We start from the raw sequence: 24,069 nt of genomic DNA, 5'->3' as shown, positions 1-24,069 counted from the left end.
CCACAGTGTTTGTGCATCAGTCCAGAATGCACGATTGCTAATTACACCATACAGTGGCATAAGTTCGTCCCAGTTGAACGGAGGCAAGATAAATATTGGTGCCCACACATGCACCACCTTATATAAATATAGGTCTGCCTGTGTGTATGTATGTTATGGATATTATGTTTAAAATAAAGTGTGATGTTTATGGTCTTCCTTGGTTGACTCCCCCTGCTATGAGCGGGAGTCAGCCAAGGAAGTGATATCAAAGGCCTTCAATGAGCTGATTCAAACTTGTAGGGGAGTAGGAGCCCGGCGGCAGATGACTCCATTGTCTCCCATAGTTACGCCTCTGACACCAAATGCATAATTATACAGTTCTGTAACAGTTCATGGTTCCAGTGTCTGAAATGGGTGCAGAGAAACCAGCAGGAGATAATGGCTATAGAACTGGCAATGTTTGAGTGCACTGTGGCGAGGTTTGGGATAATTGGGTGTCTGGCCTAAATCTTACCAGTTTTCACATAATAAATTAGTGGCAGATGCTATTACTGTTAGTATAATTTGGAAATTAAGTAATTATTTCTGATGACTCCTTTCTATATATAGGTTTTAGAAGCTGTGCTTGGCACCCTGTAAAACTAAAGAACAGCCCCTTTTTCATTAACATCCATGGCCATATCCGGAGCTGTATTTTCCATTGGATATACTGCCGCTGCTATATCCACTTTTGTGGTGATGTCCGCTGCTTCCTCCGTGCTGTCCCCCGCTGCTGGAGTGGAGGACGGCTTTAATAAGAGAGAAGAAGGTAGAACATTAATCATCTTAAATACACTCTAGATCACTGGTAGTTTTGGGAATGTATACCATGTTTACAGTACACATTTCCAAATCATTATACCTTGTGTAAAATAATATGTTATACATTGGTCACTACAATAATTAAGCTACAAACATAAATGTTTTGCTTGTGCCTCTATGGGGTAGATGTATGAAGTAGTGGTAACGGAGAAGAATAGACCTGGGTCCTTATTCAGGTTGCTTCGGTCCCCCCCCCCCGCGTGTTCGCACAGGGGACCAATGTTCTGCGTATGCGCATTTCTGCACATGTGCATACGCCGTGTGCGTGTGGCCATGGTGACCATACTGTTCACCGGGCGCACACACCCAGGACTGCAGGCGGGGGGCGCAGAGAGGAGGCGCACCCAACGCTGGGCATTCCTATGGTAATCGATCCGTGACGTGGGTGCCGGGGGCGGGCAGCTGACATCACAGGATGTCATCTGCTCACCCAGTTCCTGTCGAGTGTGACGTGGGTGCCGGGGGCGGGCAGCTGACATCACAGGATGTCATCTGCTCACCCAGTTCCTGTCGAGTGTGACCTGAGAGTCACTTTAGAAATGCGTGCACTCACCACAACATTCAATTGTCATTTATGTTAAACATACATTTGCAGGCCGTGCGAATCAGACTGGCATGCTAGGGGGTGGGCGGACTGGCATTTGGCGGGCGGCATCTGGGGGACTCGCAAGGCTACAAATTTGCAGCCTTGCGTATCAACCAGAATAAGTCCCTAGTGGAGTTGCCAATGACAACCTATCAGCACTGAAGTAACATCTATAATTTGCAGAATATAAAATTATACAGAGCAGCTGATTAGTTGCCATGGACAGCTTTTTCACTGGCTCACTTCTCCCTTATCACTGCTTCATACATCTGCCCTTGTGTATGAGAACACTAGTCAAGGCCGGATTAAGCCTTCGGGGCTTAATCTGAGTAAAGGCAGTATAAACTTGGTCAATGGGTAACTGAGGGGGGGGATTAATATTATATTGGGTTTTGTCCATGCTGTTTATTACCAACAGAACTGCAAAGAAACGGATGTCTTATCATATTTTATGATGTTTTAATAAAAATAATTACATTTGTTTCTGAGACATATTTGATCTAATATTGATCTGATCTCTTGAAGGTGGTGGTATACATTAGCGCTCTCTCTATATATACGACATGAATAGCCTGTGTTTGTCCCTCTGTACCTTACTCTGTAGGACTGTAGGACCTCATAGACTCAGTGCAGCCTCTGATTAAAAACCCTTCCATGATGAGGCTGCTGTCCTCCATGGGCCTGAGAAGCATGTCATGAGCTCCACCAATCAGAGCTCAACACAAACCTCTTAGCTTCTGCCCTCTTGTGCAAAGTGTCATGGGACTTAGTCAACTCCCAGTAATGCACTGCACACTTGTGCAGTCAGTGTGCCTTGGCTTCTGATGCTCAGCACCATTAATCATTGTCATATTAGCAGATAGTTGAAGCTGCAGCACTACCCCACTCCCATGCACAAACCCTTTAGCTAAAATATATATATATATATATATATATATATATATATATATATATATAAATACATGGTGACCACAGGGGCCCCTAGCTAGAGGGGGGCCCAGAGGTACTGACCCCATGTGCACTCCCCCCCTTAATCTGGCCCTGACACTAGTGCAATAGTTACTGTAATAGCTATTGTCTTTCCTTATTCATCCTTTACGACAGACCTACACTCTGTACACTGGTCGACACCCACTTCCCAGCATTTCACATAATGGGGCAGACATATGAACCAGAGTTAAGTGCATAAATGCACTTACGCTGGTTAACTAGAGGGGGATTACCTTTAGCCTAATGTTTCTCTAGCGCACCTAACGTCCGCTGTAATTCCTCCCCCCCCCCAGTGTTTAGCGGCCGGGGCGATGTATTAACAGCTGCCCAGGCATTAAATCGCCACAACCGGGCTAGCATTGTCCTATCCCCCACTGTGGGGACAATGCTAGCCCTGCTTCTGGCTCGTGCTGCGCTGGAGATATTGCGGTTTTAGCGAGATCTAGCGCATGCCCATTAGAGCTGGCCCGGGGGGGGGGGGGGGGGGGGGGGAAGCACACTGTGCATGTGCTGAACACCGGAGGGAGACGATAAGGAGAGCCGTTAACGCTAGGCATAACAGCTCTCCTTATCGGGGAATCATACATCTGCCCATAATGAGTGCCCGGTTTTCCACGTTATGCCGGAGAAGAGGGACCCATTATTTTAAAAAACTTTTTCAGCAGTTTGATACATCTGACTTAATGAACCATCACTGAAGATTCAGGCTCTCACATACTGTGAGTAGCTACAACTAACTAATACAATAACATCATAATTAGCGTAAAGAGTCTGTTATACTTACAGATGCTCACAGAGTCATTACCTCCTCCAGATATCCTAAAATACAAAGAATATACATATATAAAAAACTACAAATATGCATAAATGAATAACTCCCCTAAAGACTATTGCCTTACAAGTTTCTTGTGTTGCTTGGTAACCATTTGTACTGATTTTCCATGCTTGCTAACTTTTGTTGTCCCATGCAGGAGGGGGTGTGACCTCAACAAGGGAGGGCAATGCAGGGGCGTGAATGCGATAATGTATAATTGTAGCCCCACCCGCGCTGTACAATGCCCAGATTACCGGGGCTACGATGATGAGATTCATTATGAATCGCACCACCTTTTGCATCATTTTAGCCCAGTCCCCTCCTCGTAGATCCGATAATCATGGTATTTGCCACAATGGGGGTGGGGCATGATGACATCAAGATCAGTCCCCGCCCCGAAGTGGTCTTGACAGTCTCCTCTCCAGGATTCTCTCAGAGAAGAGAAAGAAAAAGTAGGTACAGTATGTATGTTTTCAGGTGTTTATATCGCTTTGGCCTGTGTACACCAGGCAGATATGTACCTGCATTCCTCTCCTTCCAGCAATTTCCTGTAGGTGGCGATCTCAATGTCCAAGGCAAGTTTGACATTCATTAACTCCTGGTATTCTCTCATTTGACGAGCCATGTCCTGCTTGGCCTTCTGCAGTGCTTCCTCTAGCTCAGCCAGCTTGTTCTTGGCATCTCTGACAGCTGCCTCTCCACGCTCTTCAGCTTCTGATATGGCAGCCTCCAATTTAGCCCGCTGGAGAAAACCAACAAAGAAATCAATATACAAGCAAACAAAAATAGGTGAATGAATGATAAAATAAAAATAGAAAGTTTCTTGCTATTCTAGTATACTAGCATTACCTGGTCTTTCACGTTGTCAATTTCTGCTTTAAGCCTCTGAATGGCGCGATGAAGTTCAGCAATTTCATGCTTGGTGTTCCGAAGATCATCACCATGCCTGCCTGCAGTCATACGCAGCTCTTCGTACTACACAGAAGGAACACAACACAGTTCCATTATCTACAGAATCTACCATTTGTAATAGAAAGCTGATGATTATGACTAGATATCAAAGTGGGTGTGTTACACCTAAATAGTGCACACAAAACACTATTTTTGCACTTAAGCGGAATTTAAACCATAATCAAGATGCATTATAGTCATACTTGCCTACCCTCCTGGAAAGGTTGGGAGGCTCCCAAAAGTCGGGTCCCCCCTCCCAGCCCCCCGGAAGGGTGGGCAAGCCTCCCACCTTCACCTGGACCACTGCACTCCCCAACAACATCTCCCTACCCTGCAGATTAAATACCGGCATTTGCAGGGTGTTTGCAGAGGACGCAAGCTAAAAAGATGCAAATCACATCACATTAGCCCCGCCCTGTACACTTGCAAATCACGGCATTTCTAAGGATGCTGCCAGGCTCTGGCCCCGCCCCCAGAACCACTGCTGCAGGTTTCCTCTATTGGCTTCTCCCGGAGAGGAGAAACGAAAAGTCTGGAAGTATGATTATAGTAGGCAACAACAATATTTGTTTCAGCTGTATGCTAAGTACAAATCACAGCAGGGGTATAGGGAGAAGGGGGCCCATGTGCTTATATTTGCACACTGTTCTGAGAATGCAAAGTTACAGCATACTAAATGATGCCCATTGAGTAAATTATTTTTATTACAAAATATTACATTTACAATATATTTATACATGAGCTAAGCTTCTCCCTGGCACTGCTGGGCATTCCAGCTACTGGTTTACCCTGACCAGAGAATAGCCACCAGTACGACCTTTAAGATCACATGCAGTGGAAAGATGACTGTAGGGGAGAACAGTACTACAGCAGACAATTATGCTTCCAGCATCCATGCTGTGCAGCTGGTTGGAGGAGGCGGTTATAGTATATTAGATCTACAATGTCTAGAACTACAGTCATATCATTGACCACTATTGGTCAACAGTCAAAAGGTCAACAGGTTTAAAAGGGCGACATTCAAAAGGTCGACATGAGTTTTCATGGTTTTTTTTTTTGTGTGTATGTGGACATATGTCGACCTAGAGTCAATCTATCACGAGTCCGGATACTGTTGAGGCTGTGGGACTCCGGCACTCCATGGCTGGCAGAGCTGTCTCAGTGGATGCAGGGGACACATGCAGCATAGCCAAGGTAAAGGCAGGACTGTCATACTTTGCATCTTCGTGCCACCCACTCCATTGTTTTGTCTGCATCCTCCTTTCACCTTTTTCCCTCTTCCTGTTAAGCACTGCCTCTTCCTACCACCCTCTGCCTCCCTCTGCTCATCCTGTCACCCACTGCCTTCTGTTGTTACCTACAGCCTTCCCTTCACCCTTATTTTTCCCTTTCAGCCACTGCCTTCTCAGTCCGACACAATAACCGCCATCGCCTACTTCCTCCTCCATTTACCTCAGCCACATGCCACAATTTGGCTTCCCCTTTCTCCCTTTGTCTCTCCCTATAAACTTTGCCATCTTCTGATTCTCCCTGACACCCTCTGCCTCCCTGTTCTACACTGCCTCCCCATTAGCATCTGCCTCCACCCTGTCACCAAATGGAGGAAGTGTGAAGGATATGGGAGATGTATTGACTCTTCTGGGGGTCCAGGGGACTACTTTCAAAACTAGGCATCTCACAGACCTTCAAGAAGAAGCTAGTGTTTCCCAACTGAAGTCCCCTGGGAATCCCAATAATGCATGTTTCAGCATATGTGTATTCATTACAAACACATTTCACTATGAGGAAATCTGACAAGCATGTCCTTGAGGAATGATGTTGGAAAACACTGTCCTAGACCCAGCACCTCGAGCAGCACCACCAGCACTCACACACCTCTAGTTATGGACCTGCACATGACAATCATCCAGCAAACAAGACATAAATCACTACACAGTGGATAAGCAGTAGGCTTACCCTGGATTGGTATAATGACTCTGCCTCTGCTCTGCTCTTATTAGCAATATCTTCATATTGACCTTTAACCTCTGTGATGATGCTGTTTAGGTCCAGGTCTCGGCTGTTGTCCATAGTCACAACCACGGAAGTATCTGAAATCTGATCCTGGAGCTGAGCAATTTCCTGTAAAGAATATCAATCAATAAGAGTGCTACAATAATCGCCTGAGTCGGATGCGGGTTATTTGTGCAGTGTGAAAGAGGTATAAATAGGCTTCAAAAATTGCCTACTTAGCATTCTCTGAATGACTTTTTCCCCTTAACGACCTTTTTGATGGAGAATGATCTTTGGATCCCCATAAGACCATGCATTCACAGTACGTAAGATGGGTCAAAACCTGGTAGCTATGACGTTACTTTCCACTGTTCACTGGGGCAAGTTCTTTTTAGAGCCACGGTCATAGCAAGAGGATTTTTGATAAATTGGCAATAAAAATAACTTCTTATTCCTATAAAATGTCAGTAACAAATTAAAGTTTCTGGGGCACCATTGCCACCAATGATAAAGACCTATATGCTTGCTTACCTTTCTGCGTATGATCAAAATAAACAGGTGCGTCGGAATATGATAGAGTCCAAGTTCAACGGGGGTGCAGACGCCAGTTGAACTCAGACCTTTTTTAAAGCTGCAATAATTGACATAGCAAAACCATGCCTTGCAAATAATTGCTGTTTTTCAAAATCTTCCTGATTAGGCCTGTATCCAGCACTTCCAGCAATGATCTGAATAAAACATCTCCCGCCGATGATCTGAATGAAAGCTATACACTATACAGCATAAGAACGTACCACATCATAAAGGGTGCGCAGGAAGTTTATTTCATCTGTTAGTGAGTCGACTTTAGCTTGTAGTTCAGCCTTGTTCATAAACGCTTCATCAACGTCCTAAAGACAGAAAAAAAAATGTGGCAGCTTGTGGAAAGGTGAAAGTAAATCGTGCAATGAGAAGGATGAAAACGGAAAAATGGTTACACATCCGTTCACTAGCGCACGCAGAGAGGAAAAATCATCTGATGGTTATTTACCACCAAATGATCTTTCCTCCTCTCCCTGGCGCTTGCAGCTGCGGTGTGACCCAGGAGTCGCCCAGTGGCTGCACTGATGTAAGCGAGTTCGGGCAGTCACCAACATCATGCACCCATTCGTAGCAGGCAAAGGAATGCTGGCATTTGGCCAGGCACTCCCAGCGTGTCTTTGAACATCCCCACCAATTTGGTGGGCATGCCCATGAAACACTGGGGTACACCCCGCCACCACCCACCTCCACCACCTTAGTCAGGTTGTGAGCTCCTTGGCAAGGGTGAAATGCACTCATAGCTGGGCTTTGTACATGAACATTACTGACAATGCCCATGTGCAGTAGCCCCACCGTCAGACAGCGGACAAATTTGGACCAGTGTGTGGAAGTCTGAGTCGACCCCTTAGGGAGGGGAGGATGGGGGCGGCCAGGTGATCCTGAAGACTGAAGAAGAGGAAGTTGCAAGTGAGATTCATGAAAACAGAAAATTGACAAATGCTGAAGAATAGCGCCCCCTGCCTTCTGATGCTCTGTGGGGGTTGCACATGTCACCCCTCCCTAGTTGTAGCCTTATTGTCACTTACCTTCTTAAGGTTGACAAATTCATTTTCTGCAGCTGTGCGTCTGTTCAGTTCCTCCTCATATCTGTTAGATTAAAATGTTGAAGTAAATGTAGAAGAATTTAGTCACTAGATGCAAAATATGCACTTCAGCAATTACTTGTAGGTCTATTTAGTCTTATTTGCACTAGATGGATAATTATTAAAAAACTGAAAGCACTTTATTCCTAATGCGGTTTAAGCAGGGTTGGGGGGGGGGGGGGGTTCAGAAGCGCACCCAGGGGGTGTCCGAATACCCAGAAACCCCCCCCCCCCCCCCCCGATGAAGCAAATAAAAAAATATATATATGATTTTTGAACTGTAAAATATATATGGTTTATTTCTATTTCTAAATCAAACAAATGCACAGTCGCCAGGTGCAAGTAAAGTACCGAAACGCTTAAGTCTGTATAGCCACACCTCTGATATAAATATATATATATATATATATAAAAGGAAAAAACCCTTTCCTGCGCTAATAGAGTGAGAGCAGCAACTCTGAAGGGTCCTCTGTTAGAAAAGACCCAATCAAATAGACATAGAGAGAAAAGGGAGATCAGAGTGCGCTAGTAGACCAATAAATGTCACTTGATAAAAAAGAGTATATTTAATATAAAATACAAAGTTCGAGAAAATTTAGTTCGAGAAAATTAGCAGAAAAATTAATTGAATCGGTTGAAAATTCACCCATAAGCACCACGTGATAATTACTAAATGTGAATTATCAGTAATTATCACGTGGTGCTTATGGGTGAATTTTCAACCGATTCAATTAATTTTTCTGCTAATTTTCTCGAACTAAATTGATTGTCATAACTTATCACTTAAATTACTAATGTCTAATTTCGACCTTATGTGGTCATTATTGTTTTTCGCCATCTCCTTCTCCTGTTCTTCCTCAAATGTCTCCTTTCTGTTGTGATATTGTAATTATGAATTTTACTGATGTAACATATCATTGTAAATTACAGTTACTGCTGTCCGCAATTTCTGCCCCTGATGAAGTCTGGTTCAGACGAAACGCGTTGGGCCTTCCGTTTTGTGATTAAGAAATCTTTGAGCAATTACCATTGATGTTCACTAATTGTATCTTTGTGACACCTCGAGAAGGGTCTTTTTATTGTACATGATTTATTTGTACTTCTTATTTGTATTTTATATTAAATATACTCTTTTTTATCAAGTGACATTTATTGGTCTACTAGCGCACTCTGATCTCCCTTTTCTCTCTATATATATATATATATATATGTGTGTGGTTCACACCTTGACAAAGGGGCGCAGCCCCGAAACGTTGGTTGTTCCACTGTTTGTTTAATACAACTTTTAAAAGACCTACGAGTGCCAGTCTTTTTCTTCTACTACATTGATTGCTGAGACAGGCACCGGGGCAGTTGCTGACCAAGAGGGAGTGCCGGACCGTACTACAAATATATATATATATATATATATATATATATATATAATTTTTTATTATTTATTCCATCTGGAAACCCCCCTTTAAAATCCTGCGTTTGCCCCTGAATTTGCTAAGATGTGTATTCTACTTTATATGTGATGTTGCTTTGGGCAACCATTCAGATCCTGTCTACTATCTTCTGGAGGGTGCTAAATAAATAAGAAGAGATTCTGATTGGTTGCCCATAACAACATCACATGTGAAGTAGAAAACACATCTTAGTAAATTTACCCCATGGTGTTTTGCCTATGGAATAGTTAGGGGAATATAGCCCTAGAGCAGGGCATATAGTGGTCATGCAGAGGTGCGGAAACTCATTTCTCTATGCCACCTAATTAGATCCCCTCCTCCCATTAGGTAGAGACAAAGCCAGTGGTTGGCATCCCCCTGCAAACTAGAATGGTTTTCTGTGAGAATTACTGTGCAGGGCCAATGTGGAGGTTAAAATGTTCCACCTCACCATTAGAGGTGGTGTAACTCAGTTCCACCCCGTTCCCCCTCACTTTAACCCCTGCCCTAGAGTATATTTAGTTCAGTGTTTGATAGGCCCAGGTCTTTTCCACCCTTCCTGCCTTGTTTGTATGTTTGGTTTCATAAATGTTGTTGGCTATATGCTGACATCTCCCAGTGCCGGCCCCGTCTCAAGATGACGTCACCTGCCCGGCTTGATGCCGGGTCCGTTGGGTAGTGTGAAAATGCTTGCAAGCTGGATCGCAGCTGGGATTTTGTACCCAGCGTGCAAGTGCTTGCGAGTGTGAAAGGGGTATAATTTAAATATTTGTTTGGGGTGACCATACTGTGAGAACCCCCAATACGGGTTTAGCAGCACCTCCTTGCTGGGATGAGTAGTCAAGTTTATAAGCAAAATTTGTACACGTGCATTCTGCATTGATAGAAAAAAGGCCCCCATACACAGGTCCGATTTGATCCGATTTGATCCGATTTGATCCAATTCTGATGGATCGGGCAGATATATTGGATGATATTGGGCCAAATCCAAGGTGTTTGACATCAGGTCCCATCTGATGCATGTTCCTGTGCGCATAAGATCGGATCCTGTAGATCATACATGCAGCACGTATGATATGTTGGAATCGGATCATCAACGGCACATCGAGGGTTATTTTTAGCACCTGCGATATATCGCATCAGATTCCTCATAACCTGCCCCAGCAGCTCCCTGGGAAATTTATAAGTGCCAAGTTTGGGGTAGACCTCCTGGGGAGCTGCCGGGGGAGCGCAATTGAAAACAGGTCCGACTAGTCCCTCAAATAAGTCTTATTTTAATGTCATGCAATGAAACAGGTGACCATACTCTGCCAAACGTATATCTCTGCATCTTCATTTTATATTTGTGTTATGTGTTATTTAATGTTTTATGGTAATTATGTGGCAGGCACCAGAGACTCCATATAACTGACAGGAGTTTTAAGTGCTGTAACTAAGGTAATGTTAGAATATCAGTTTATAGAGTTTGCACAATCGTGGTGATCGGTCTAGCATTACAAAGTGCTATCTACTATATATACTCACTTCCCCTTGAATTCTTCCACTGTTTCCTCCATAGCGCTTCTCTCTGCCTCCAGACGCGCTCTCTCACATGTGAGACTCTCCAGCTGTCTCCTGAGATTGCTGATAAAAGCCTCAAAGAGCGGTTCTATCTGACACTTGGCTGTTTTCTGATCTTGTAGAAGAGACCATTTGGTTTCCAACATCTTATTTTGTTGTTCAAGGAATCGCACCTATATAAAATCAAAATGTAAAAAATCTTTGTTTGAATTATTTCTTTAAACGTTACCTTCAAATTGTTCCCAATAGATTAGTATGACTGAGACATTTTGGCTCAACTTATTGGGGTACCCTCGGATAGGCAGAAAGACATTCTGTATGTGCTATACCTGAATAATTATTTTGAGGAGCCATTACAGTATATACAAATGTAGCTACGCTCATTGTTGCTGCGCCAATCACCACATGTGACTCCTGTGGCATTTTGCACAATGCCATCACCATATCGCAGCACAGTGATATCACATAATGGCAGTTCCGCGCCATGGGTGTGAATTTGATGCACCAAACAAGCACAAGCATTCAGATCCACGTAGTGATGACCAAAGAAGAAGAAGAAGAAGAAGAGGAGACTGTCAGCAGCACTTCGGGGTGGAGCCTGATGTAGACGTCATCCCGGGAGGATTGCCCACCTTTCCGGGGGCCAGGAGAGGGACACAATTTTCGGGAGCCTCCTGGCCATTCCTGGAAGGTAGGAAACCCTGCTGTATAGCATATCAACATTATCTCATTGTGTTTGTATTTGCAGTATAGGAATCCATTTCTTACAGTTTTCTTCAGAACTCAGTGGCGTAACTATGGTGTGGCAGCCCCAGCTGTGGCTTGGGGAGCCAGTGGTCTCGGGGTGCACTGGAAAATACCAGCTGTCCTATACGAATACACAGTTTGCTATCACTCAGTAGTAGTGGGCGGCAGTGGCTGTGTACTGTAACTGGGCACCATAGGTGACATGCCCATCCCCCCTCCCCAGTCTCCTCGCCTCCTCTGCGTCTGGGGGTGGCCGGTGTCATTACCCGCACACACTTCTGCTAGTATCCCCGGTGAGTCCTTGGAAGCCAAGGCTGGTGACGGAAGGCTACAGTATGTCAGCATATAGGATGTCCTCCCTGTTACTCCGCATGGGCGCACGTCACTCTTGGGGAGCTGCAGCACTACACATGGCGGCGCACAGTGGCCCAGGTAACCAGTCTGCACCATTGTCATAATTTACTAAAGAAGGGGGGCACCACAATTTTTTGGGCAGGGGGGAGCTAAACTGTCTCCTTTATGTTGGTCCTGATGAAGCTGGTGGCGACACGCGCGTTGACCAGACACACTTAGTGAAATATCCCCATGTCCCCTTCCCCCATGAAATGTATTTTGATTGATGTATAGGGCATTACAGTATCCACTCACAGAGGGCGCATCTGATAGGAGCTGTGGGGTCAGAACCTGACCATGGTCTCCCAAGACTCAGATGTGATTACAGCACGCCAGTGCAAATACAGCACCCGGCCGGTGCGTCCCTCTGTTAGGCATAGTGTCAAGTGACGGAGCGCGACGAGGGTCTGCGAGTTGGAAAATCACAGCCTCACCACTGACTGTGATCTCCCCACAGACACCGACGCACTACCAGCACAGCCGGGAACAGTGGCATACGTACAAGCCACTTTCCCTGCAGAGAGGAACTAAACAAACGGCGGAGAACACTAACAGCCGATTTGTGTTCCCTATATCAGATCTAACGGGTACACGTTAGATGTGAAATACGGCACGTGTACTACCAGCCAGCACCGTAGTCTGTTATTATTTAAGACCGTGCTACACACTGCGCAATATCTGTGCAGATACTAGGCGGCAACCCTTTTTTAAAGTTTAAAAGGACCAAACAGACATATTTACTTTGCTGTCCTAATTTATCTGCACAGTCCTTGGGAGCAATCTGTGTTATAAACTAATATTAAACAAAAGTAACTTAATTAAGTGAAAATTGTAACAGATTTGTTCATTTCATGAGTGGGTACACACTGTAAGATATACAGCAACACACACCTAATCTAGCAATTACACTGGGAACAGGACATTGGGGTTCAATTTGAGAGGATCTATATCCCTTCTTTTAAAAACACTTTGTTTCTTCCTCTTTGCCTCCTTGGCAATTGTTTTTATATGTCGCAAATCTTAATATAAACAATTAAAGGTTACATTTTATTAATTTTTCTTGTCCTAACAGTGCGTCACGTACATAACAGTCTTTCTTCTCTTCCCTTGTTATTGCTCAAATTACTGTTGAAGTGACAGCACACCCCACATAATAAAGTCTATGAATATTGATTGAAACAAGGGGTTACCTTATAAACACTGCCAGTGCGATTGTTCACCCCCCCCCCCCTCTTTCTGTCTCCTTTATAGCCATGGCCTTCTTAACATTTTTATCCCCAAAAATGTACTTTTCCTGTCACCTCTGTGAGCCTTACAATCAATAACACCTTTTGCACTGTGCATCTTTATTTTGCACTCCACAGAAAGCACATTTGTAAAGGAATGCTATAAATGTATAATTGTGGTACATGTAACAGTCCTGATGTTCCCTCACTCTTAAGTTTCATCTAATCACGTCTGCACTTTATTATAGGTGCACCATGTTAAAGTGTACATGCATGGGGCCTAATTCATATTTGTAATTAAAGCAAAAGAGCAAGCAACTGTTGTGCTGCTGGTGGGTCAGATGTGACGTGCAGAGAGATTTAGATTTTGGTGGTAAAGTATTTTTCTCTGTGCAAGGTAAATACTGTCTGCTTTTGCATGTAGCCCACAAATGTTAGAATGCTTTATTGTTGCAATTTAGATTTCAGTTTAGACACATCCCACCCAATGATGCATACAGCGCTGTTGATATCCCTTGGGGATCCATCCACCACATATACTACATATATGATAAAATGTATATATATATATATATATATATATATATATATATATATATATATATATATATATATATATATATTATATATATATATATATATATTTATATATATATATATATATATATATATATATATGTGTGTATATATGTGCTTAGCGATTTCCCGCTACAGCACATGGTCGGCGAGAGATAAAGTACTAACCAATCGGCTTCTGTTATTTCCCAGACACAGCCTGTAACAGGAGAGTTAGGAGCTTATCTCTCTCCAACCTTGATCAATCTAGCCCTCTGAGGCTTGGGTAGAAAATAAGATGGAATAACTGATATCTCTCTTGATTAAAATTACAATACAATGAAATCTTTGCATTAAAAAAATTAAGTAACACTGTATATCCCATGCTGTAAAAATATACAAAATACACTGCATAGTTAAAGCTGCTCACAGCTGTATGTTATAATCTGCTAACAGCTATCAATATGACACTACAGAGATTGTAATCTGTTGGTTGCAATGAGTTACATAACAATACAAGAGATGTGCTAGAGGTTTCATATATGTTCCTATTGGGGCTGAGCATGGCGTAGTTCACTCACCTTGTCAATAAAAGTGGCAAACTTGTTATTAAGACCTTTGATTTGATCTTTTTCATCAGTTCTCACTCGCTGGATGTTTGGGTCGATGGCAAGGTTGAGTGGCGCCAAGAGACTTTGGTTCACAGTAACAGAGGTGATGCCTGCAGAGGAAGATGCTCCACCATATCCATGGCTAGATCCACCAAAACTGTGACCATATCCATGTCCATATCGTACCGGGTGGAAGCTTCCAACTGACATTTTGTGTCCACCTGACACAACACTGTACACACTTTTGCTACCAAAACTTGGAAACACCTTATGTCCAATGGATACTTTCTTTGTGCTTAAGGAGCTAGCACCATGTTTGTTTACAGCTGGTATGCAAGCCGAAGATGAGCTGAAATTCTTGTGTCCAGAACCGGCACTGCTGTAGGTAGAATGATGTGACTGATGGGACATATTGCTTATGATCACGGGACAATGGTCTGTACAGTAATTCTGGAGCTAAATGTGCAGTAAGTTGTGTGTGAATCCCTCTAAATAAACAGCAAAGATATTATCCATTTATACTCCCATAGAACTGGGTTTGGTCACTTTGATGTTTGACTAGGACCCTGTAATTGTCTCTTATGAGCTTGGATTTCTGACATTATACACTGCAGTCCTCCTAGTTAAATAGATGCAAAGCATCAACACACCTACAGCATTATTTAAGATGAAAAACTTTAAAACAAAATCACTATAAACATCTCTTTGAGCTTCCTTACCTCACTGCAATGTCCCATAATAATATAAATAAAGTGGATAATTGAAAAAATGGATTAAAGGTATTTAATTTCTAAAAAAGTCTCTATGTCATCTTATTAGGGGTCAGTTATGTGAGGCTCACAAAGATATATTTAATTATACTTTTAATAAGAGCTGCCCTTTGCGATCCCCACAGCTGACTGGTCATCCGGGTCTGTGAACCCAGTGGCGTAACTATAGCGCCGCAGCCACCGCGACGGCGGGGAGGCGCCGAGGGTCTGCGGGCTCTATTGTTACTCCCCCCCAGCAGTCTGTAGCGGGGAGCGAGCATGAGGGTCTTTGAAAACACTGGGCGCACGCTGGTTGGCTGAATCTCAGCCAATCAGCGTGTGGCCAGTGTTTTCAAAGTCAGAAGCGCTTCCCGCGCCACCGGGCGACAGATAGCGCGTTGTTTCCTGGTCACTGCAGGGACACCGGCAATGTCATACTCATCGCCGCAGGGACCTCTGCCTGAACGCAGGTACCTCCGCGCCGCACGGACCCCCCTGCCAACTTCCCGGGGGGGTCTTGTCTTTTCGCTGGGGTTGGGGGGTGTCTTGTCTTTTAACTGGGGGGGTACCGAAATTGTCCCGGCAGGGGGGCGCAAATGTTTTTTTGAGTGGTGGTGGAAGCAGTAAGCTCAAGTCTTGCCTTGGGTGCTGGGAAGCCTTGCACTGGCCCTGACTGCAGCCCTATGTCAACCTATGTCAGGTGTGTGTCTCTGTAAACCGAAAAGTTTTACAACAATCCTGCTTAGCTGCCTATTGTTACAGCGCTGCTTTCATCTAAAGTAAGCATCAAAGTGCTCTCAGAGCCCCTTATTGTCACACATACTGTACATGAATAAATGTGTAATTAGTCTGAATCCAGGTAAACATAAAATATGTGTACAAGGATTGACATGCAGAAAATCTATATGCAGTTCCATATTTTGGATTGGTGAGTTCCCGAATCCTACTTACAAAAATAAACATGTTGCAGTATACTGACTCTTTACTGACAGGCGCACGTGATTTATTACAGGCACGGCACATTTAGAAAACCATGCTCTTATTTTCATTCTCTCCATCAACACTGGAGAGAGAGATTTCTACCAGGAATCAGTAAAGGTGTGAAATGAACATCGGCAATGATACCCGGTAAGGGGTGATTATACTGTGCAGACTCTAGCTTACAATCAATGGGCCACATAGCTTGTTTTTCCTATGGTCAGACTGTGGTAGGTACTTTTCATTCACCCACTGTTAAGTGATATTTCGTGTCTCTATGTAATGAGAGTCCCCCCAGCCTGAATGGATTAGACGTTGTGCATGTGCACAGCATCTATTCAGAGGCGCAGAGGGTGGAAAATGGGGGCCAAACTCCATCCTCATTTTCATATGAAATGCCTTAATTTGCATAGACCATGCCCGTTTTCACCGCACGAGTGGTCCTCTTCCTGGGATGAAGATATTGGGAGGAATGCTCTCTCCAGGTGTGTAAGTTGATCCCAGTCGCCCGGAGGCAAGTTGGACTTTAGTGCCCACCCACTCCCCACCTTTATAAATAGCGCTATGCTGTGTCACAATGGCAGGTGCGTCAGACTGACAAGGTTCAGCATTCTGCAAAATTAAGAATTAGCGTTCACTGGTGGGTCCCATCTCATAGTCCAGCAGCATGTTGAGCCATTTGCTCAGGCTGGGCAATACCAGGTAGGAGCCATCCTTTCCCCTATTGCAGGTGTTAGCGGGGCTCCTGGGACAAAGCCAATTAACTCTACAGCAAGTGCATCACAGAGCTCCGTTGGAAGAACAGTGGTCACAATGGGATCCTACATAAACAACACAGGTGCTGCTGTACATGTAGATGCCCTTTCAGGACTAGAATCTTGGAGGCAGTAGTCTCCAATGCCTCTGGGAGTTTCGCACCGATCTCTAGGGGGGAGAGAACCCTGGCTCCTCTCTCTCTCATTGTAGTGAGACTATAAGCTGCCTCAAGTGACAGCATACCACAAGAGGAAGCAAGGACTGTTGGGGCTAGTCACTTAGAGGCCCTCTCTCTCCCTCTCACCAGTTCCATCAGTGTTGACTACTTGCGAGCGCGAGTGCCAGACAACTGTCCGACAATCGGGGTCCCGACAGTCAGTATACCAACATTGGAATCCCGACTAATGGTGCTTCAACAGAGGGGATCCGATAGACAGGGGCTAGTCTCCCTTGTGGGGGTCCACGACCCCCATAGAGGGAGAACAGAACCAGTGGCAAGCGAAACCAAAATGGTTGATGCCTCATAGGGGACAGTTATTATGAATAATAGAGGAGTGCAGTGGCTATTTTGGGAGGGACATTTTTAAGCAGAGCAGAAGCAATAGACCCGCGGACAGAGGAATCCCCTTGACAATGAGCAGGTATCATGCAAGGGATTGGGGGGCAGCTGACAAAGGTAGAGGGGCGTCTGAAGCTTTATCCAGCGAGATGGCTCAATATTTTCAGTTGCGCCACTGCTGCGAGTGATATTGATATAATTATGTAAGAACACACAAATTATACTTACACACACCATATTTGTTTTCCCTTTGTTTAAGAGGGGGGCATCAAACTCCAACTTGCCTCCGGGCGCCTTGGATGAACTTACGCCCCTTTGCAGACTACATGTCACTGTAGCTAGATGTTAGCTCATTCTATTGAGTTTCTGTATTAGCAGAGAAATGACAAAGATTGAGTTTTAGTCATCCAAAATATGTTATTTTAAGATAATTAGAGGCATTAAATGTAATTAATATAATGTTATGAGTATATACAGTGAGGGAGGATCTGTTACTTCATATTGGAGTATAGATGATGACGATTCTATAATGACCCTATAATGGGACAGATTCATGATTGTAAGGAATTGTACAGAGGCGGCTGTGCAATCCAGTGTCACTAACATTCATGCAAGGCGTCATTTGCTTCCGCATATGCACTGTATGGAAACCTTTCCGTGTGCTTCTTCATGAACAGAGATTATCCCTAGAATGTGGTGGGCAGGAAAGCAGAGAGCAGTAAGGGTGTAAGGGTTCACATCATAGTTGCCAACCATCCTCCGTTCCATGAAATAGTAGCAATGTTCCTGACTCCCTGAAGAGTCTAGCAATCTCCCTAATTGTACCTTACCCATATTATACAACTGTTAAATTTTGGGGGGAATAAATAGATATCAGAGATATAGTTGGAATCGTCAGTGCCATTTCCATGCTCTGGTTATAAGGCACGATAATCCCTAATCTACATACATTTTAAATAAGGTTTCTCGTGGCCACTTAACTGCTTTGGGGCCATACACATCTATGGCTCTACCTTCACAATCTCGATGACATGCTTTTTCAAAAGTAGGCAGGCATGGCTCACATGAATGTGGCATTAGAAGTTTTGCAAAGCCTGATGCTACACTAGGCAATGATTATGGTGACTATCAAGAGCACTGTCTATACATTTGTGATTGGTTGATTTCACCCTGACCCTCCTACTGGCAGTACGAAGAAGCAGCCATATTCCTGCATTACTTAATTGATATCTCCACTTGGAATACTCAGTAAGGAAGATTTCCTTTTGATTGTTTAAGGACAGACAGATATGTAATATGTATTTGTATCTTGCATCTTTGCTTGAGGGTTTGGATTGGCTTGACCTTGATCTGGCGTGTGGCTGGGGGGCTGGAGAAAAGTGGAAGTGTGAAAGTTGAAGTGGGGTGGCTTGATAGGGATTTTCTGCATAGATAGTAGACTCTCGCAGAGGATATGAGAGTTCAGAGCACCAAGCCATAATCAGATAGCATGGAGGTCAGAAGTGGGCAGGGAAGCAGCAGGAGTCCACAGTAGTTGATGCAAAGACCAATAGTCCACAGGGACCGGGGCTGTGTCTTGAAATCAGCTAGAACCAAAGGAATTACTTGAATTGGCTGGAATTGAAGGAGTCTCTGGAATCAGCTTGAAGGTGATCTGGTGTGAGCTTTGTGGGGGACAGGGTCTAATGCGGGGAGGTGGGGATGTGCTAAGAAGCCCATAGGCTTCTATAGGGTAATGCCAGTAAAAGCTGGCATCATCCTCTGTTGCGGAAAGGTGGCGGCCTCACGTTGATACATCTAAAAATGCAGCAAAAACACCAAAAAACAGGATTGTCATTCCTGCTAAGCCATGCCACCTTTAGGTTAGGCCACACCCCTTTTCAACACTGGCACAGCTACCCTATGCATAACTCCCGACCTTGGGGTACAAAATGTTTGGAGGTATGGTATATGCTGGCACTATTTAGAAAACTGTTAATAAACAATAAATAGCCCAGGAATTTCAGTGTCACTCAGTCATCTTGTAGTTCATGCAGAGGCGGAACTACCATTGGTGCAGCAGGTGCATTGCACCGGGGCCCCTGAAGACTAAGGGGCCCACTTCTGCCACCCACTGCTGTGTGGCATATTGTGAACTTGGGTTGGAATGGAATAGGAGGGCCCAAAAATGTAGTTTTGCACCTGGGCCAACGACTCGTAAGTTCCGACACTGAGTTCATGCCTGGCCAACCTGTGGCTCTCCAGCTGTTGTGGATCTACAAATCCCAGCATGCCTTGCCACAGCTTTGCCAAAACTATTGCACAGCATGCTGGGTTGTGTAGTTTCACAAGATCAGGAGAGCCATTGGTTGACCAGGCCTTTTATAGTTTCATTTATGATGTCATCGATAGACATCTGCAGCTTATACACTATGTCGACCTATGTTCACATAGTGACCAAAAACCGTCAAAGACTCACATTAACCTTTTTCATGTTTATTTTTTCCATGTGGACATATTGCTTGCGTCCGCCTTTTTCATGCGTTGACATATGGCCTGTTGACCAATAGTGGTTGACCTATTGACTGTCGACCTTATTAGTATCAACTCTATGACCCATACCCAAACCTAACAACCGTTTTTTACCATAGCAATGAAGCTGGACTAATATACAATTTGTGGCAAATAATCTAAAGTATTTCCTATAAACTTCAAGCTTGCAAAGCCAGGGGTTTCATCTCTTTCATATTTCATTCTTGTTTTTATTACTGTGCTTATTCCAAGGTGTAAAGATCTGTGGATTATGCCTGCACTAACTAGATGCTAATAATAATAAGGGCACTATTCTTGCTATGAAGAATCGCTGGAGAAGTGTTGTAGCCTGACATCTAGTGGTAGATTACTCTACTATATACAGTAGAGAGAGAGAGAGAGAGAGAGAGAGAGAGAGCAAGAGAGAGAGAGAGAGAGAGAGAGATACATGAGGCAGACTGGCACAGCCACTTAGTGGAAGATAATGCTGGGGTGACCTCACAGAAACATCATACAGACCAATGGGAGGTGCGGCACTCACAAACTACTCAGGACAGCAGGTTTGAGTGAGTAACATTTCAATGTCTATTTATTGTGGCACTTTCATCAGGACTGTATATTGTACTGTGCACTATTATTATACCAAATGGTTAGAGCATACTTGCCTACTTTTGAAAACTAGTTTCAGGGAGATTATAGTTGGTAGAAGAATTTAGCAAAGTGCCCCATTGAGGGTATGTGTCATGGAGAGATTGTGAAAATAGATTGTGAACGTGGCACCTAGAAGCGTGGGTGTGCACTGCTACATCTGAGAGGAATCTTTTAAAATGACTTCTATCCAAATGTAGATGAGCCCCAAAGCAGTTAGTAAGAGCTACTATACTTGATAAAGTGCTGGGAAATGGTGCTAACGATTCAATGTAAATGTATCTCTCTCTCATTCATTTTTTCCCTAAAAAATTTAACAGTATAATGTGGGCTAGGTGAAATGAGGGAGATTGCTAGACTAATGAGGAAGAGAGGGAGATTGCTGTTATTTCAGGGAGTCTCCTGCAGAATGCAGGTAGGCAACTATGGGTTAGGATTGATGCTACTCTGCAATAGTTTCTTTACATAGCTAATCCAATTTATAATTGGCAGCAATAGTTTATGAAGTGGTTCTAGCTTACCCTTGTTTTACCCTGTATTCAATGTAATTGTATCCAAATCAATTACCAGTTCAATTTTATCGGTATGAATCTATCTTGGTTGGAGTTCAATGACATAATTGGATATTGGATATTGTCAGTACTATTTTTCTGGAAAAATAGGTTCAGGAACTCCAGGTCTGGGGGTGGATCAATTAAATAAAAAAAAAATATATATATATAATAGAGAGAGGGAGGGAGAGATAGATGTATATATTGTATTTGGAAACAAAGGCGCTCACAGGTGACTTTAAAATAAAACTAATCTTCTGAAAGGTAAATTTTCAGTTCCTGATGATGTCATATTTAATTAGAGGTTCAGGAACTGAGTTCCTGCTCTTTCCTGCTGAAAAATAGCACTGGATATTGTATATCCTATTGAGTATTAGGGGGAGAGGAGTTAATTATTGTGATGAAGTCTCATAATTTTTGTAGGAAGGTCAGATCGATACCTAACAAATTAGACATTTGGGTCTTCATATTGAGACGTAATTTATCCTACTTTGTTTAATCCACAGATAACTATACAGCTTCACCCAATTTTCACCAGCCATATAATGTCAGTATAAATTGCAGGTCAGTGCCAAATTCAGTCCTACAGAAGGCAACATATATACACTGTTTAAACATATGAATTTATTAAATGCAGGAACTATTATTAGGGCTACAGATCCCTTTTACTTAAGCCCCGTACACACGGGGGAGATATATTGCTCAGCCATATATTGCTGAGCAATATATGGCTGAGCAATATATTGTTCAGTTTCTCCTTTTCATCAGCGACCAGAGATGGTCGCTGATGAAAAAGAAACTGCCGGGGGGGAGCCGGGCAGTGGTAATCAGCTGGTCGCAGGAGCATGTTCCTGCGACCAGTGATCACTACAGTGGTAAAAACGGGAGCGCGCACCCGGCGACCATATTTCCCGCGATATTATACAAAATCGCCCCTGTGTGTACGCACCTTTAGAGTGTATATTATGAGTGAGGAGCAAAAGAAGAACTAATGCAGCTCGATAAGGACTAATACTGCTAAATTTATATTGTAGCCATAAGTAAAGTCACAGAATGAGTGTATGAATATAAATGTGGCTTACAGAGGGATACGGTCATATTGTCTACAGCATTTAGGTCTACAAGCATTAGGTCTACACCACTAGGTCGACCTGCATTAAGGTCGACCTGCATTTAGGTAGACATGCATTTAGGTCGACATGACTTAGGTCGACAGGGTCATTAGGTCCACAGGGTCATTAGGTCGACTTTTATAAGGTCGACGGTAAAAGGTCGACATGGGGTTATTTGAATGTTTTATGAGTGGACATGTGCCGAAAGGCGGTATTTCATGCCCTACCATCCACAAGGGCGTGGTGGGAGAATAAAATAGTGTGCCGAGCGTAGCGAGGCACCGTGTCCGAAGCATGGCGAGCGCAGCGATGGGACGCGGTGCTATGTTGACTGTGTCGACGCTTGAACAAATGAAAAAAAAATTGACTTTTTCACTGTCGACCTAATGACCCTGTTGACCTTATACCTGTCGACCTAATGACCCAGTCGACCCAACACCTGTTGACCTAACACATGTCGACCTAATGACCCTGTCGACCTAATGACCCTGTCGACCTAACTCATGTCGACCTTCAGTCAGGTCAACCTAAATGCAAATCGACCTAATGGAGTAGACCTAATGCTTGTAGACCTAAATGCAGTCTGATGAATAATCCCATTCCCTTACAGAACACTGGGGCAGATGTTTTAAGCCTCAACAAGAGATAAATGCAAGGGTGATAAGGAGAGATAAATGTCCAGCCAATCAGCTCCTTACTGACTATTTTCAAACACAGCCTATAACATGACAGTTAGGAGGTGATTGGCTGGACGTTTATCTCTCTTTATCGCCCTCGCATTTATCTATGGTTAAGGCTTAATACATCTGCCCCAATGTGGCATATATATATTAGGAGTAAAAATCCCCATTTAATCCAGAGGATAGTCTTGACGGGTTGGGATAGTTTGGTCTACAGCATGTTGGTCGACAAGCATTAGGTTGACACCGTAAGGTCGACATGGTTCTAAGTTGACATGGGACAAGGTCGACATGGGTCTAGGTTGACAGGTTAATAGGTCAACATATGCATTAGGTTGGTAGTGTCGAGGTCGACAGTCAAAAGGTCAACATGGGGTTTTTCACTGTTTTTTTTTTTACCTGAATGTCGACACAGTTCACCGCATCCCCTTTGCATCGCTACCTTCACCCGCGATTTTATTCTCCCACCATGCCCTAGTGGATGGTAGGGCATGAAATAACGCCTTTCGGCACATGTCGGTTTTTGACTGTTGACCTAATGCTTGTGTCGACCTAATGACCTGTAGACCTAAACCCATGTCGAACTAGAGCCATGTCGACCTAGAACCATGTCGACCTATCCCCATGTCGACCCAATGCTTGTCGACCAACATACTGTAGACCCAATGACCGTATCCCATCTTGACAGATCTGTAGTAATTACCAAGTCAGCACTGGGTGCATATCACACACCAATAGCCCTAAACTGCCACTGGTGGAGGCTGCTTTTGATTAGCGCTAATAGAAGCTGCCGCAGGGTTCCTGCTTGGTACAGTTATGTGCACATTGGAAGCACTGAAGCAATACAGACACTTACTGAAGGTTAAGTGGTTTAGGTTAAGGTGAATAATACATTTATTATATGAATTGATCATTTGCACATCAGTCTGGTGTTGATTGGTTGACGAGGTAAGGTTTTTATGTATTTATGTATTTAATGTAATGCTGCTGCACTACCTTTCAATAAAAAGCATGACAGACACCTACATATGAACAGCTTGAAGGTGTAAATGTCGGCCTTTACTAGGTTATTTGGGAACAACAAATTCCATTCTTATGACTAAATTTAAAGTTCATTAATACAATGAATCTGCAGTGAATCCAATGTTTAGCAGCCCTCACTGATG

General features: G+C 43.7%; 1 protein-coding gene across 1 annotated transcript; it reads right to left on the bottom strand.

Annotated features, from left to right (window-relative positions):
* Window positions 1–645: 645 nt before the first annotated feature.
* LOC146058543 (keratin, type II cytoskeletal cochleal-like) lies at window positions 646–14,770 on the bottom strand. The gene is made up of 9 exons (XM_083170829.1): window positions 14,330–14,770; window positions 10,792–11,000; window positions 7,784–7,844; window positions 6,971–7,066; window positions 6,141–6,305; window positions 4,083–4,208; window positions 3,755–3,975; window positions 3,204–3,238; window positions 646–770 (listed from the first exon to the last, which is right to left on the bottom strand). The coding sequence occupies exons 1-9, from the start codon at window positions 14,768–14,770 to the stop codon at window positions 646–648; spliced, it is 1,479 nt and encodes a 492-aa protein (XP_083026955.1).
* Between the last annotated feature and the right edge of the window lie 9,299 nt (window positions 14,771–24,069).

This window comes from Crinia signifera, chromosome 2 (assembly GCF_055691185.1).
Source record: "Crinia signifera chromosome 2, ASM5569118v1, whole genome shotgun sequence".
NCBI classification, from domain to species: domain Eukaryota; kingdom Metazoa; phylum Chordata; class Amphibia; order Anura; family Myobatrachidae; genus Crinia; species Crinia signifera.
Note: the sequence above shows the minus strand (reverse complement) of the source record. Positions and strands in the feature narration are given on the sequence as shown.

Excerpts from the sequence above, each read along its gene's own strand:
- LOC146058543 (XM_083170829.1), bottom strand. The coding sequence starts at position 14,770 with ATGTCCCATCAGTCACATCATTCTACCTACAGCAGTGCCGGTTCTGGA. Across the intron at positions 7,067-7,783 it reads AATTTGTCAACCTTAAGAAG|GACGTTGATGAAGCGTTTAT; the intron begins GTAAGTGACAAT and ends TTCTGTCTTTAG. Across the intron at positions 3,976-4,082 it reads TTGACAACGTGAAAGACCAG|CGGGCTAAATTGGAGGCTGC; the intron begins GTAATGCTAGTA and ends GGTTTTCTCCAG.